The sequence below is a fragment of the Paroedura picta genome, chromosome 1 (assembly GCF_049243985.1).
Source record: "Paroedura picta isolate Pp20150507F chromosome 1, Ppicta_v3.0, whole genome shotgun sequence".
Classification (NCBI taxonomy): Eukaryota; Metazoa; Chordata; class Lepidosauria; order Squamata; family Gekkonidae; genus Paroedura; species Paroedura picta.
In genome coordinates, this window is record NC_135369.1 from 150,296,896 (window position 1) to 150,312,615 (window position 15,720).

Genomic DNA, 15,720 nt, shown 5'->3' on the forward strand with positions numbered 1-15,720 from the left:
AGCAAAGTCGTCTGAAGCTCCAACCCTTCAAAGACAGAGGTCCTGTGGCTGGGCAGGAAAGGTCCAAGCAGGGAAGCGTGCCTTCCCAATCTGGATGGAGTGCAGCTAACAGTGGCCAACTCCGCCAGGAACCTGGGAGTGATACTTGATGCCTCCCTTTCAATGGAGGCTCAGATCATGACGGTAGCATGGCTGGCATTTTACCACCTCCACCAAGCCAAACTACTAGCACCCTACTTGGCCCCGGAACACCTATTCACAGTGATCCATGCAATGGTCACCTCTAGGCTGGACTTCTGTAACTTGCTCTACGCTGGCCTGCCCTTATCCTTGATCCGGAAACTGCAATTAGTCCAAAATGCAGCTGCCAGGGTCCTCACATCAACACCTTGGAGGTCCCACATCCAGCCCATCCTCCAGCAGCTGTGTTGGTTCCCGATTGAATTCCGGATCAGGCTTAAGGTTTTGGTTATCACCTTCAAGGCCATACGCGGTCCAGGCCCAGTATACCTGAGGGATCACCTCTCCGCCTACACCTCTCAAAGAGCCTTGCTCTCTACCTCCTCCAACCTCCTGGTGGTCCCTGGCCCCAAGGAAGCCCGCTTGACCTCGACCAGGGCCAGAGCCTTTTCCATTCTGGCCCCCACCTGGTGGAACGAGCTCCCAGAGGACAGAACTAAAGCAGTTCCACAGGTCCTGCAAAATGAAGCTCCTCCACCAGGCATTTGGTTGAGGTCGACCTGTCCATCGCTTCCAATTGGCCCCCAAGCCCTCCCCTCCTACCATGCTGTAAACAAATCCACCCAACCCCTGGGTCTCAGTACGAGTTGAGCTAAGGTTCTTGCAGTTGCAGTTTCACCTTCCTTTAATGTTATTGTTGTTATTGTTATTATGTAAATGTTGTTATCGTTGTTGTTACCACCTTACTGTTACTTGAATGATGTTACCCGCACTATTTTGTTGTTTCCTGTAAACCGCCCTAAACCTTCGGGGAGGGCGGTATAGAAATACAATAAATAAATAAATAAATAAATAAATAAATTTTAAAAAAACGGGCTGGCGTGCACACATTCCAGGTTATACCCATTTTCTTGTGTGAATTGGCGAATGCTCCATGTACCTCGTGTGGAATATCCAGAGTACCCTTGACAGGACATTGCCAGCAACAGAGCAGTCTTTGCTCCACCAGCTTTCTGTGTGTGTGCTGGAGCCCTGTGAAACTGAAGCCCTGTGAAACTGAAGTTGTCTGTGGAGAGAAGCCTGATTGGTTGCCTCTTGTGTTCCTAATTGCAATGAGTGTATTTCCCTTGTTCTCCCTTTTGCAGATACTAGAAAAACGCCAAGCAGGCCAGGAAGTCGGGCAGGAAGCAAGGCTGGCAGCCGCTCTAGCAGCCGCCGGGGCAGTGATGCATCTGACTTTGACATTTCAGAAATCCAGTCTGTGTGCTCAGACGTATCAGAGACTGTTCGCATGGCAAGCAGACCGACACCCCGACTTTCTTCTCGGTCTGGATCAGCTAAGCCTTCCAAAATTCCAGCTCCACAGAGAAGGTCACCGGCTAGCAAATTAGACAAGTCCTTCAAGAGATAGTGTAATCGGCTCAGTCAAGGTCTTCTTTGTCCTGTGCATTAAAAATATTTAAGTTTATAAGATGTAAAATATTCTGTAGAAATAATTGTGAAATATTACAAGGATTTGGATTTTTAATTTTGCCAATGGCCTTATTTGTGTATTTGTCTTGTTTTTTGTGTATAATTTTTGTCAACTTTTGTTTTTATTTACACCATATTCTATGTGAACAGGGAAAGGTTGTTTTTTTTAAAAAAATAAATGTAAACTAACAGTGGTTTGCAGTAATGTTTAGAGAGATCACTAAAAGCAATTTCTGAATGTACAGTGAAGTCTTTGCGTCAGGAAGGCCTGTCGCTTCATTGTTAGGGTAACGGTAAAGGATACCTCATAACTTTGTCTTAAAAACACAAGACAAAAAGCAAAATTATGCATTTTGAGCAGAATGGACACTAAGCGGTGTGTAGCATAGATACTAAGAAACAGAAAACACCGTTCACAGAGCAAGTAAAAAGCATTCTCCAGAGAACTCACTGAAAAAATTACGTAAAGAGCACTTGCCAGTACAATACTCCAATATCTTGCAGCGTTTTCCGTGCCATTGCTTTACAAGAGAGCAGACACAATCCGGATAAAACACCTATTACACTTGTATAAGAATGCCAGTATATTCTGCATCGATGTCAATGTGAGGTTTTCTTTTGCTTGAGTGGATGATAGCACTGTATCATTAGACTCATTTTATATTGAAGCAGTTTTGCTTGCAAAAAAGGAAAGGAAAAAAAATCTATGGAATAAATCTTGTTCCTTCTCTTTGTTGCTGTTGTGTTACTTGTATCCCATGAAAACTGTTGTGCTGTGTCATGATTTACAATATCTTTAAATCAGTACTTTTGGGAGAAGTTTAATGTAGCTTTCCCATTCTCCAGCAGATTTTAAATAATTGCGGAATTATCTTTTTATCTTGTCAGTGTAAAACTGACATTGTTTTACATTGGTTATTTTCCTTTTGTACAAGAACGTTATATTATTGGGTCATGAATGGAAAAAGCTGAGAGGGTATATGAAGAGAAATAAGGAGAAAGTCAAATGAACTGAGGTGAGGTTATATGAAGAAGGGGTTGCTGTCTTGAGTTTAGAGTGGCAGAAATATTCCTTTAGGAAACATCAAAATACCTAATTCTCAACTTAGCCAAATCTGAGGTTACTTAAATACGGATCTGTGACTGTACAAAACCAGTCTTCCTACAAATCTGAAAAATGCCTCAGGTTTGCAGGGGGGAAATCTGAAATCCAAATCTTTTAAAAACTGGGTATGGGGAGTTAAAATCTCGCCAAAATGTCAAAGGAGTACTGGTAGTTTTAAGAAACATGTGGCCTCAGTAGCTGTTGCTAAGCAACCATTTTGCCAGCATTCCAGGCTTGGTTTGTCAGTAAAAGACGGGGGGGGGGGGGGGGGTGCAGGGCCATTTCCAGGATTGTGACTTTTTAGAGAGGTCTCAGTGAGGCCAGGCCTAGTGTCAAGCTCTGAGCTACTTGCTACCATCTGACTTGCATGACTGACCTAGAAAATTTATTTGTTTGTTTGTTTTGTTTATTTATGTATTTGGATTTTTATACCACCCATTCTTTACACCTCTGGCCGGTTTACATGGAACATTATGTAATTTTACATGGAACATTATAATAATGTATAACATACAAGTTTCACAACAACCAAGTAACAATTTATAACACAACATAAATAACTACAACACTGGGGAGATCAAATTTGTTCAGTCATGGAAGGGCGCCTGAGGGGGGGGCAGCAGATGTTCTCAGTCGGTCAGCCTCAAGAGAATGCCTGGTGGAGGAGCTCCCTTGGTGCTTGCTGCTACTCAACAGCAAAACTAGGGTGCCTTAGCCGGTAGAGTTTCAGACTATGGTGAGGGAAATCCATGTTTGTACACTTACTTTGCTATGGAAATTCACTGGGTGATCCTGGGCCAGTTACATCCCCCGCCCCGCCCCCCCCCCCCAGGGTAAACTAATTAGGGGGACTGGTGTGAAGATAAAATGAAGGAAAGGAGAATGATGTAAGCTTCTTTTGCTCCTTGCTGCGACAAAAGGTAAGGTATAAATGAAGTAAACAATATAGCTGAAAATGAGGGCAGAAAAAGGTAGATTGGTATGTGAGAAGGAGGCATGGAAAAGTGAGGATATAGGTGGACAGCAAGTGAAAAATAGTGTGGCGAGGTGAATACGGGAAAGGAAGGTGCCCCCTGCAAGTCTTTTTGCATTTCCTACTAGGTACCTGGATCTGGTCTAGGGGCCATCATTGCACAACTGGGCTATATTATTCCCATGCAAAGGCTGCAGGGGATAATTGAAGATGGGGAGAAGTATAAAAGGTTGGCTGCTGGGTAGGAAGGAGAGAGAGAACCAGAAAAAAGGAAGAGGCTGTAGGCACTTTCTGGGAAAATAAAGAGGAAATAGTGGGGGAGGGGGAAATGAGATATCCTCTGGAAGTCCTAATGCCTCCTCTACTTGTCCCATATCAAATGCTGAACCTGGCTCCCATGTGGCTCAATAGGGGATGATATTCTGCAGAGGAGTTTGCAGAACCCTCTGAAAATCACCCATAATGGAGGCAGGACAGATTTCCTGGAGCATCTGCTTGCTGGCTGTGAGGTGGGTGGGAAGTAGAAGCCAGTGCATAAGCTTGGTGGGAGAAAAGAACTGGAGCTGCTGCCATCACATATGTGAGTAGTAGGGGAGAGCTAGAGCCACCACCACCACATGAGTAGAATTATGAGTTGGTAAGGAAGCTAGTGTTGTCCCTCCACTGCCATGAAAGCCAGGTAGCCATTTGCAGTAGCTCTGCAAGTTGATGGTTAGGCTAGCTGTGTGTGTGTGGGGGGGGGGGAGTAAGAAGGAAGGGATTCCTTTCCCCCCACAAGCCTTGTGCTGGATTGGGAATCTACCGCAAAGGATACAGGCCGGAAGCATACATAGTACAAATAAAAAATGGCAATTGGCTTTCTGTATTGAGATCTAATAATATAAAAATGTTGTACTTTTATGCCAGGAGAAACTTATACTATTGCGGCATGTTATTTATGCCTACATGCACAAAGTAACAAAAAGCCTCTGCCAACTTATGATGAATCCAGTAAGGGGCTTTAAAGCAATGAGAAGCAGAGGTGGTTTGCTAGTAGCGTCATCTCCTTGTTATACAGTCGGCCAGGCATAAGGAGACTTAAATCTAGATATGAGAACAGTGAATAGGCCAGACATCTTTCTACAATGCTTTTGCAGGAAAATCTGAAATCTAAACATTTTTAATGGTTTAAAAAAACACCAAAGTTATAAAAGGAGGACCTGTAGCTTTAACAAAGCTTGGTTATTTTGAGTAAAAGGCTGTGGAAAGCAGCAGGGTCCCTTCCAGGGCTGTTTTGGTCCTTGATGAGGACTCATTAGAAATGTAGACAGACGTGATGTCTGTTGCCCCACCCACAAAGCACACCAGAAGATGAGGAGGGCCCAGCCAGCAGCCATGCTGGCCCCTGGGCAGCTGCTGCAGTACCCATGGGGGCCAAGGCAGTGGATGCCCCGCCCTCGAGGCCTTGGTAGTGGCCATTCCGGCCCCAGGAGCCAAGGCAGAGGCTGCCCCGCCCCTGAGGCATTTGTAGTAGCCGCACTGGCTCCTGGGACCTAAGCAACTGCTGCATGACCCACAGGTGCAGAGGAAGTGGCTGCCCTGCCCCTGAGGCCTTTGCAGCAGCCTCACCAGCCCCAGGGGCCTGGGCAGCTGCTGTGTGACCAGCGGGGTCTGAAGCAGCAGCCGAAGAGCAGGTAAGCAGGAGGGAGGGAAGGGAAGGGTGTGTGTGCGGGTGTGTGCGTTTGCTTGCTTGGAGGGAGGAAGGTTGGGGAAATAATAGGTAAAGGAGGAAACAGGACAGGGGAAGGGGAAGGAGTCTGTGTGTGTTTGCAAGTGAGGGAGGGGAAATGAGGTTGGGAAACCAACAGGTAAGGGGGAAATGGGGTGGAGGAAAGGGACTCTGTGTGTGTGTGTTTGCAAGGGAGGAAGGGGGCCCTGACCAAGTTGCTCCAGAGCAGGTCTGTGCCCCAAATACCCTCAGAGTCAGATTGTCAGGACGATTTTTTGTGTGTGTATGTGTGTTTGGTGCTGTGTAGTTGGTTTCTCATGATACCACAGCTTTGTGCTGGGCAAGGTTGTTTAAATTGTAAGGAGAGATCTGGTAGCCATTTTAGTGGTTCTCCTTTCCTTGGTTTCCAAGTTCCATTACAGCTTACAACTTTCATCTTGTCATTTTCTCTCTTTTTTTAGAAACAGGCTATATCTAACAAAAAGACTTTTGCTAAACTTAAATGATTGATAAAATGTCAAAGAAAGTTTTAAATGGGGTCTGAATGTTTCTGTGTTTGCCCTCCCCTCATGTCATCCTGTGGTTTCCCTGGTTGATGTGACCATCCTCCTGCCTGTGCTGCCATCGTTCCAAGCCCAGTTGTGGGTTCTAGACATGGAGATGACTGCCATTGCTGCCCAGCACAGTCTCCTCCCCCTCTTCATCACCTCATCATTGTCCTATCCTTCTCCACCTCTGACCTCTCAACACCACCTCACATTCAGAGCACTGAGGTATTTAAGGCGCCCTTCATTTGCATTTGGTTTCCACAGCACACGGCTTGCATTTGGTTTCCACAGCACACTGCAACACACTGTTGCGTCTTCATCCCCGAAGAGCTTCCTGAGTTTCCTGGTGGAAGGAGGGAGCACAATTCATCTTTGTGACTTCTGTTGCATATGGGACTGTGCTTTCACAGGCCAGCTACAGAGAAAAACTGGCAAGCTTTTAAAAGTATTTTTAGCTCTCAGGAGTGCTCCCCCTCTCCACTCAAAGCAAAGGCTGACTTTCTCCTCCCAAGCCATTTGTTGTGGGAAGGGTAAGCACCCTTCCCTCGGTTCTCTTTTTGCCACTGCTGAGAAAGGATGAGTCAGTAAGCTGATCCTACCCTTTACCTCAAGGACTGACAGAGAACTCTGAGTAACAATAGCAACCGCTTTCTGGGGATGCTCCAGAAAGTTAAAAGTAAAAAAAAACAAGGACTCCACATCCCCTCCTCCGCCTCCTCTCCGCAATTTATGATTTAATGTACAACGGGCCACTCCATATTATTGCATTATTGTGCATGCTCAGATCACCTCCCCCCCCAAAAAAAAGGGGAAGGCATGATGGGAAATGGGAGCACCCACTTTACTGCAAAAATGCAAAATAAAAGCCACAACTGAGGGTTCCAAACAGAGATGGGAGAAAACCACAGTTGTAGAATGCCAGACACAAATTTGGAATCTATGTTTAGAACCTAATGAGGTGAGAACATGCTGGCAAATCAGAACTGCGAAATCAGTCTGAGTTGCCTCAAAATATCCTGGAAGAAGGCAAAAGATAATATCTGACATTCAATGAATTGTGCCACTTTTTAAAACTTATAATGAATGCGGGGCCAAAATGACCAACATCAAGCCTGACTCTTCTGTTTGGCAGAAGGCCTTAACATCTCAGCTTGTAACACCTGTCGCTAATTGACCCCAAAAGTGAGGGAGGGGAAAGCAGCTTTCCTGAAGGTAGTCCTATAGGATCTGTCCCAAAGGCCTCAGATCCATAGAAAGATTTCTTTGAAAAACAAACAGAAAAACCTTCCAGAGCTCTTCCAGTGGCACAAAAACCAATGGAGGACCCACCTTTACCCAGGGCCAACTCCAAACTGCTGGCTAAAAAGTCAAAGAACTAAAAAAAAAAAACATTTCCCTGCACTTCAACCTCACCTGAACCCAGTTCACCCCCAGCAATCACCACTGCCACAATGCCAAGATGATTCGAGGTTGACAGAGTCCCCTTGAGGTCACCACCCTTCGCTACCTCCCAACACCAATGATCAAGAAATGAGCCAGAGGGTAGACCCTGATGTCAAATACTAATCTCTATCTCTGACAGCAGCTGTACTTCCCTGATGCCGAGGGTGCTTTCAGTACTGAGACAGGCTCCCTAATCATTGAGTGATACTGACAATAATGTTTCTGAAGTATTATCACATGCCTCTTTGTGATGTTAGCATCAAGACTCTGAGGAATTGGCTGAGTGTGACTAGACACTACGATTTTCTGTCCCAATGATAGTTCTCCTTTGCAAGAAAGGTTGAGAGAAGCAACTCATAATGCCATGGTATCTACCTCCTCTATTGTCATTGAGAGTGAAATCTATGGCTCTGCCACCCGCACAGCAGACTTCATGACTCTGACACCATAGAATCATAGCATCAAAGTGACCTCCTTCCAATGAGGGCATTAATAAAAGATCAGAGGAAACATCGTTACCATCACCAACTGAGGCAGTTGAAGAGTCTTCAGCACCATCACTTATAGAGGACTTAAAAATATACTCTGAACAATGCTCTGAAGATTAACTATATGATGAACCTAAATCTATGACCCAGTAATGTGTATTCTGTATTGTCTGGAACATGGTTCAGTTGCACTCCCACTAGTCTAGGGGGTGAAAGATGTTGCCATTAAAGTGTGGGAGAACCCTGCCTCCATCCCTGCTTCTTCCAGGAAGCTGGAAAATTTATATAAAGTCAAAGAGTCAATTATTGTTTAAACATCCTAAGTCAAATTCAGTCATTTAAGCTGTCTCACCAGTTAAGGGGCGGTCAGACATGCATTTCTCCCCCTTGGAAAAGTAAGGTAGAAAAATAGATATAATGGGGTGCAAAGTTTACTCCTCAGGAGCTGTAGGTCTCACTTATTCCCACATACCTTATGTCCCTCTGGAACAAAATGTCACCATTTGTAGAATTACTGCCAGAAGACAAACAGCTCCAAGCAAAACTCATAACATTGGAAGGACATTTCAGCAAACAGCTGCTAAATGCTGCCAGGCACAGTGTGATTTTCATAGTAGAATAATGGCAACTGGCATTGTTACGTGGAGGTATTCTCAGCTGCAGTACTACCCTCCAATATAAGGGCCAAACATGAAGATGTGCCATTTGAGGGGAGAGGGCTGTTCTGCTTGGAAACTGCCAAAGAATAGAAACACATGCAGAAGTATAAGCTAGCAGCAAAAACCCTGCAGATTACTGCTGCCACTTCCACCCAGTTTAGGTAAGGTATTGGTATAGATCCTTTACTGGTGACCAGGTACCAGAAACAGAGGTTCTAGTCTATTCTGGCCACTCCTAGGCAAACATGCACTCCCCAAAATAGGAGGTGGTGTATGTGTGTACTAGAAAGAGGAATTCCTCACAATTCCCAAGGGATCTCAGCTCAACTCTTACTGGGACCCAGTGGGTAAGCTCAATTAGTGTCAGTTGTAGTGGGGGGGCTTGGGGGCCAATTGGAAGTGATGGTTTGGGTCGACCTCAACCAAATGCCTTTTGCAGGCCCTGTAGAACTGTTTAGGTTCTATCAGGGCCCTGATTTGCCAGATGTTTGGAAGCGGTGACAGAATGGTTCGAGCAGAGTCGCCTGAAACTCAACCCCTCCAAGACGGAGGTCCTGTGGAGCAGGAAGCGCGCTTGCCCACCCTGGGAGGGACGCACCTTACCATCGTGTCCCAGGCCAGGAACTTGGGTGTGATCATTGATACCTCCCTGACCTTGGAGGCACAGGTCAAAAGTGTAGCGGGCCAGGCATTTTTCCAGCTTCGCCAGGCCTGACTACTAGTGCCCTACCTGTCCCCCAAACACCTGGCCACGGTGATCCATGCAACGGTCACCTCCAGAATAGATTTCTGTAACTCGCTCTACATGGGCCTTCCCTTGTCCTTGATCCGGAAACTTCAGCTAGTGCAAAACGCAGCTGCTAGGGTCCTAACTGGTACACCGTGGAGGGCCCACATCCAGCTGGTGCTGAGGCAGCTGCACTGGTTGCCAATTGCTGCCCAGATCCGGTTCAAGGTTCTGGTTCTAACCTTTAAGGCTATACGCGAGTTGGGACCCACATACCTGAGGGACCGCCTATTGCCCTATGCCCCCCGCAGAGCCTTACGCTCTGCGGGAGAAAATTTGTTGGTCATTCCCTGCCCTAGGGAAGCACGTCTGGCCTCGACCAGGGCCAGGGCCTTTTCAGTCCTGGCCCCTGCCTGGTGGAATGAGCTCCCGGGTGAGCTGCGGGCCCTGCGGGATCTTCCATCGTTCCACAGGGCCTGCAAGACGGAGCTCTTCCGCCAGGTTTACGGTTGAGGCCAAAGCTAACATCTATGCCCCCCCGGGACTCGAGACTTGGGATTGGGATTAGAGATGGGTACCACCAATACCCCCTCTCCACCTGCTAGTAGGGGAAAAGGGTAGTGGATTAGCCAATCTTGCCAGGTTAGCTTGCTAACTAATAATTGCTGGACTGTAGTTGTTTTAACTGGATTTTAATGGATTTTATGGGGTTTTAGAATGTTGTAACCCGCCATGAGGCGCAAGGGAGTGGCGGGCAATAAATCGAATAATAATAATAATAATAATAATAATAATAATAATAATAATAATAATAAATGGAGGCAAAGAAGCGCTTTCTCCGCTTCCAATGTCCTGCCCTTGCACCTGCCTCCCTCTCCCATCTCCCAGGGAAGGGAGGGTTTTTTTTAAGTGAATTGCCTGGAGCAACAAATAGGCATACAACTGTGCAGGCAAAACAAAAAAAAAATCCCCCCCCCCCAAAGTTGTAGCACAGAGCATGCCTCTCTAAGCTCCCGCACACCCCCAATTAGGAACGAAATTCATTTTAGGTGTTTCAATTAAGTATTGAATTTAAAAAATATCGCGGGCATCACAGGCCCTTTAAACCATGGGGGAAGGGGATTGGCTGCCTGGCTTGACAGGTGGAAGCGAGTCGCATATATACTGTGTTGCTCTCTTCCGCCATTTCAAGCAGCACTTGTGGAGGGGAGAATGTGAAATGGCGGCAGAGAAGAGCGAGACATCAAGAAGGTGAGGAGGGGCTATATTTAGCGTTAAGCCATTCAGCTGGTGTAACGCTATTTTTAATGATGTGCGGAAATGCCCTTAGTTACACCCTGTGGGACCTTCAACTCTGTCCATGTGGTCTCAATGAGATTGGAGACCTTACTCATTATGTATTGCACTTTCTGATTTATGGCTCCATCCGTAGTAAGCAGAGTCAGGTTATATCAAGCATCCCTGACACAGATGAGGTGTGTATTGATTTTCTTTTGGCTGATGTTTGTCCATCTATCATCCTCGCTGTTGCCAACTATATAATCTATTAAACAAAAAAAGAAATCCCTTGAAGAAAATGTCAAGAGAATATAAAACTAGAATTTTATGTGTGTATATATGCTGAATGTTTATGGTCAAGACTTGTAAATCTTGTACATTTTTTCTGATGCTTACTGTTGTGATTACTGTTCAGTTATTTTAATTTCTTTTTAATTTTATAATGATGCTGAAGCCTACGTCTATAACATCTAGTAAATAAACAAACAATAGGCCTAGAAATTCCTAGCAGTCCATAGCAGAAAATGACAAAAAAATTGGCTTCTGGAAGAATAATTTGTAGTCCCACATTGATTCCAGTCCTTCCTTTATTATTATTGTTGTTATTTATTGCCCACTGCTATCAGCAAAGCCATCTTGCTACAGGTTACAGAAGATAAAACCCCATATATAAAGTTAAAAATTTTTAAATATCAACCCGGTGGCAAAGTGCAAACCTCCAGCCCCCCGTGCCTTAAATCCAGTTACATTTGACAGAGCTTTAACAGAGCTACTGTGTTTTCCTTTTTTGTAATTCAGTTGCAGTATTTGGGTTTAAATTGCAGGTTTAATTTTCTATTTGAATTTTGCCTAGCAGCCAAATAACAAGCACAGATGGTTATTTGCAGTTCCTGAACTGTTGATGAACTCAGTACGCTTAGAATGACTCTTTGGCTTCTGTCAAGTTAGTATGTGCAGCTGCCCGCTCTTCTAGAGCCCCTGGCAAGCTATGAGAGGTTCCTTTTTGGTGAGGCCTTGAAGATTGGTACCAGTAATATACTAGTAACTAACCTCCTTGGGAGGTTAGTTGTCTGGCCATAGATCTTGTGAGTCCAGTTCACTTGAAGGTAGTTGATTTTATTCTGTTCTTCAATGCAACAGCCTACCTAGGGGTTTGTTTGTTTTAAAGCATAATGCTTTGTTAAATATCTGCTGTACATTGTCTTTTCTCAAAGGGAAGAGAAAAAAATAGCAAAAAACCAAGATCTTGAGTTTGATTATGCTTTGCATATAAGTCCCATTTAGTGTGATGAGTTTCTCACATGGAGGAAGTCTTAATGTCTCAATGCGGATACGCAGATCAGGCAGCCATGGCTCACATCCACTGCATGAAAAACACTTGCCACGCACTGGGCTTACTGCAGCCATGTCTGTGCATGTTTTACTCAGAGCTGCCTTCACACAGGGGATTTATAGTATGCATGAAGCAGCATGAAGCCTTTCAACAATGAAAAGCACAGTCGTCTTTCTAAAAGTCTCTCTGAATCCTCTGAGGTCACTGGATCAGTGCTAAAATTAATGGCAGCAAGTCCAAGGACACCACATCTGGGCCATAAAATAATTCATATGTTCTATTTCCTGGCAAGAAATCACAATTATCTTTTTGTAAGAGGGCTGCTTCCATGATCTTTCTAACATGGAATTATTTTGTCCGCACTATAAGAAAGGGATTTTTCTGAAGTAATTATATAGCAGGGTATTCTTTACTTAACTGAAAGGCATCCGATTAAAGTGTAAAGGTGCTAACCAGAACTACCTTTGAACAGGCTATCATTTCTGTCTCTTAATATTTTCCTGATGGACTCCAAGTATACAAAGACAAAGCAGTCCTGGTGACATGATCCCAAACTATTTCAAAGTGGGACCTGGCAAATTACCAGGAAACTGAAGGCTTCTGACAACGTGCCTTGGTTCACCTCAGAAATGCTTTGATGATTCTTTCTGTTTCCACAAACATGACTAACAAACACTGCTCTGTTTTTGTTCCTTTTTTATGGTGCAAAACAGCCAACTTGAAGGTTTTTAATATGCATTTGCAGTGCCTCATGAATCCATCTGGCTATTTTCACTCAATCCAGCCACAGAATAATGGCTGGCAAACAGCACACCTCAATTTGCTAGGATGACTAGAAATAGTAAAGTTTTGGGGGTGGGGTCCAACTTTTACTGGTTGTGATTGAGGTAAGAATACCTTCTCAAATAAATTTGGGACCTCTGTGTAGGTTGTCATGAGCAGTGGATTTGCTTTTGTTGTCATAAAAAAGGTGCCAGTACTTAGATGGTGTTGATTTCCTGGCTGGTATTAAGCAGATAAATTTCTGTTAACTTCCAGCTCTCTGTAAATGTCTACCATGAAACAGGATTCCAAGATATACCAATCTGGCTACAAGCTTGTCATTCAGTATGAGACTTAAGAAAGCAAGTTCAAGTCCAAAAAATCTGAATTTTTCTTTCCTCCAGTATAGGTGGGGGATGCACCATGGCACTGTGATTATGGAAGAAATGTTGTTGATTCAAAATTGTGATCTTTCTATTTATTTTCTTCTTTCTCCTTTCGTATTTTATTAGAGTCAGCCTACCTCTGTGCTTTAAAAAGGATGTTTAGAAGAAATGCTGCTCAGTGGCTCAGGGAAATGTCAACTTGCCATGACCGCATATTTTGAGTTTTCCAAACTCTGTGATCCATAGGAAAGTACAGTGGGAGGGGTAAGCTGTGACACCGAATGATAAATGTCACTGGTTGCATGACTCTGGGAGGCCTAGGGGGAAGCTTTCCTTCGGCTCCCCCCATGGGGGAAAAAACCAAAGTCGCCATCTGCTGCCAATGTCAAACCCTTAATTCCCTGGAGTGTCCAGATGGCATTTTGTTAGCTACATTTCCTTGGACACAATGTTCACTTTTGTTTTGGTTAACCTTTAGGGAGCTGGAGTCATTTTCAGGGACTTTCTAGTTCTAACCCCATTCCCTCCACCCCATCCCCAGCACTCTACAGAAAAACTCTGTGACTATTCTTCGGAGACTCAGCTGGAGTTTAGGCTGTGGAACAGCAAGAGTAGCCCACTTTATATTGTGTGGATGTGGTACATTTCTGCAGTCCTTGGCCCAGGATTCACTTCTTTCCGATCTAGCATTTCAAGCTCTCCTCATGTCAAAGGCTAGGTACTTCCATACCCTGATGATTTTCTCTTAGAAGAAACAAGCTACCTTTAACTGGCCATCAGTAACAAAAAGTATTTTGAGTACATATAACAAAGTTCAACAAATATTCTGTTGGTAATTTGCCAAATGATTCATTCACACAATCGAGTCTCAGCACTTTCAGTCCATGATAATGTGAGTTCTACCCTACATACTAAATAGCAGATGAAGCTCTTACCACCAGATGCATCAGGCATGAATGTGGCTGCCTTATTTTGAGTCAGACCCTTGGTCTCTCAAGGTTAGTATTGTCCACGCTGACTGGCCATGGCTCTCCAGGGTCTCAGGTAGAGAGTTACTAAATGAATACTGAGATGCCAGGGACTCCATCTGGGTCCTTCTGCATGCATAGCACATACACTACCACTGAATGAATTTCATTGGTTAATCAACCAGTTAGTACTGTTTTGTCTTCATTATTTTGTCACCTAGCTTATGGAAATCTCAGAGAAAGTTTATGAACTGATATGGAGCATTTCTAATCACCACACTCAACCAGGTCTTGTTTGAGAAGAGATTTTCCCTGGTGGATATTTTTGTTGACAGAATTAATTGGAAGTAAGGAAAAGGATGGGGTGCCTTTCTACTCAGGCTTCCATTCTTAGAGTCAAATGCTTATTCCCTAGGTGCTGTTCTCTAAACCCATTTCGTTGTCCTTTTTATTTCCAATCCCAAGCCAGACTGTGCCTAGTTGCAACTTTGATCTGCAGATCTGACAATGGGACAAAGAAAGCTGACATCTTATCTTGGAAGTTGTGGTGCATTTGAGTGCAAGCAATACAAGAATGCACACCAGAACTAGTGTTAATTCCATCTCCTTAAGCAGGAGGCCCCTGTTCTTGTGAGTTCTTAGTAACCTAAGGATATTTGTTTGTTTGTTATATTTATACACTGCCCTCCCCAAGGCTTAGGGTGGTTTACATAAAACAGGGAACAATACAGATAACTCAGTAGTTGTAACAATAATAATACAGTGGTAACAATAGACAATATAATAGAACAATAGAACAATAAATCAACTATCGCATACTGACGGCCCTGTGGGTTGGACGAATCAGCAGTGGTTCCCATAGGAGGGAGGCTCTGGGGGCCAATGGGAAGTGATTGGTTCAGGTCGACTTCAACCAAATATCATACAAGAGTATAAGAAGGACGGTCTAATAATTAAACCAAACAGAGAGAAACAGACCTATCCAATAGCAATACGATATATTCATAAAAAAAAGAAAAGTGTCCTTTTTTGTAGTTTTCCTTGTGTTTTTATTCTGTAGGACTTCTGTCAAAACAGAATCCAGGTAATACCCGTTTTCAGTGAGATTCTTTCATGAGTGACAAGTCCTCTGAGTCTTCAATATTTTTATCAATTTTATAGGTATCGAGAATGTAAACCTTATATATATATAATAATAATATAATATTGGCTACAGGCTCATAGGTATGGGGATACTGGTCTGAATCTCACTGAAAACGGATATTATGAATATATTTATTGTATTGCCATTGGATAGGTCTGTTTCTCTCTGTTCGACTTCAACCAAATGCCTGGTGGAGGAGCTTTGGAGAGCCAGTATGGTGTAGTGGTTAGGAGTGCGGACTTCTAATCTGGCAAGCCAGGTTTGATTCTGCGCTCCCCCACATGCAGCCAGCTGGGTGACCTTGGGCTCGCCATGGCACTGATAAAACTGTTCTGACCGGGCAGTGATATCAGGGCTCTCAGCTTCACCCACCTCACAGGGTGTCTGTTGTGGGGAATGGGAAGGCGACTGTAAGCCGCTTTGAGCCTCCTTCGGGTAGGGAAAAGCGGCATATAAGAACCAACTCTTCTTCTTCTTCTTTCTTCTGCAGGCCCTGTGGAACTGTTCAAGTTCCGTCAGAGCCCTGATCTCCTCTGGAAGTTCAT

General features: G+C 44.3%; 2 protein-coding genes across 43 annotated transcripts in view; both read left to right on the forward strand.

The window, feature by feature from the left end:
• The window catches only part of DST (dystonin), a 404,883-nt gene extending 402,500 nt beyond the window's left edge, over nucleotides 1–2,383 (forward strand). For all 41 annotated transcript variants that reach the window (XM_077308292.1, XM_077308223.1, XM_077308177.1 and 38 more), the window contains one exon: nucleotides 1,326–2,383. In XM_077308292.1, coding sequence (XP_077164407.1) covers nucleotides 1,326–1,591 — 266 coding nt within the window. In that variant the 3' untranslated portion in view covers nucleotides 1,592–2,383. The remainder of the gene's footprint in view (nucleotides 1–1,325) is intronic.
• A 2,823-nt stretch (nucleotides 2,384–5,206) lies between these two features.
• The window catches only part of LOC143822860 (uncharacterized), a 61,672-nt gene continuing 51,158 nt past the window's right edge, over nucleotides 5,207–15,720 (forward strand). For both annotated transcript variants that reach the window (XM_077308556.1, XM_077308565.1), the window contains exon 1: nucleotides 5,207–5,404. The gene's annotated coding sequence lies outside the window, so the exon portion shown is untranslated. The remainder of the gene's footprint in view (nucleotides 5,405–15,720) is intronic.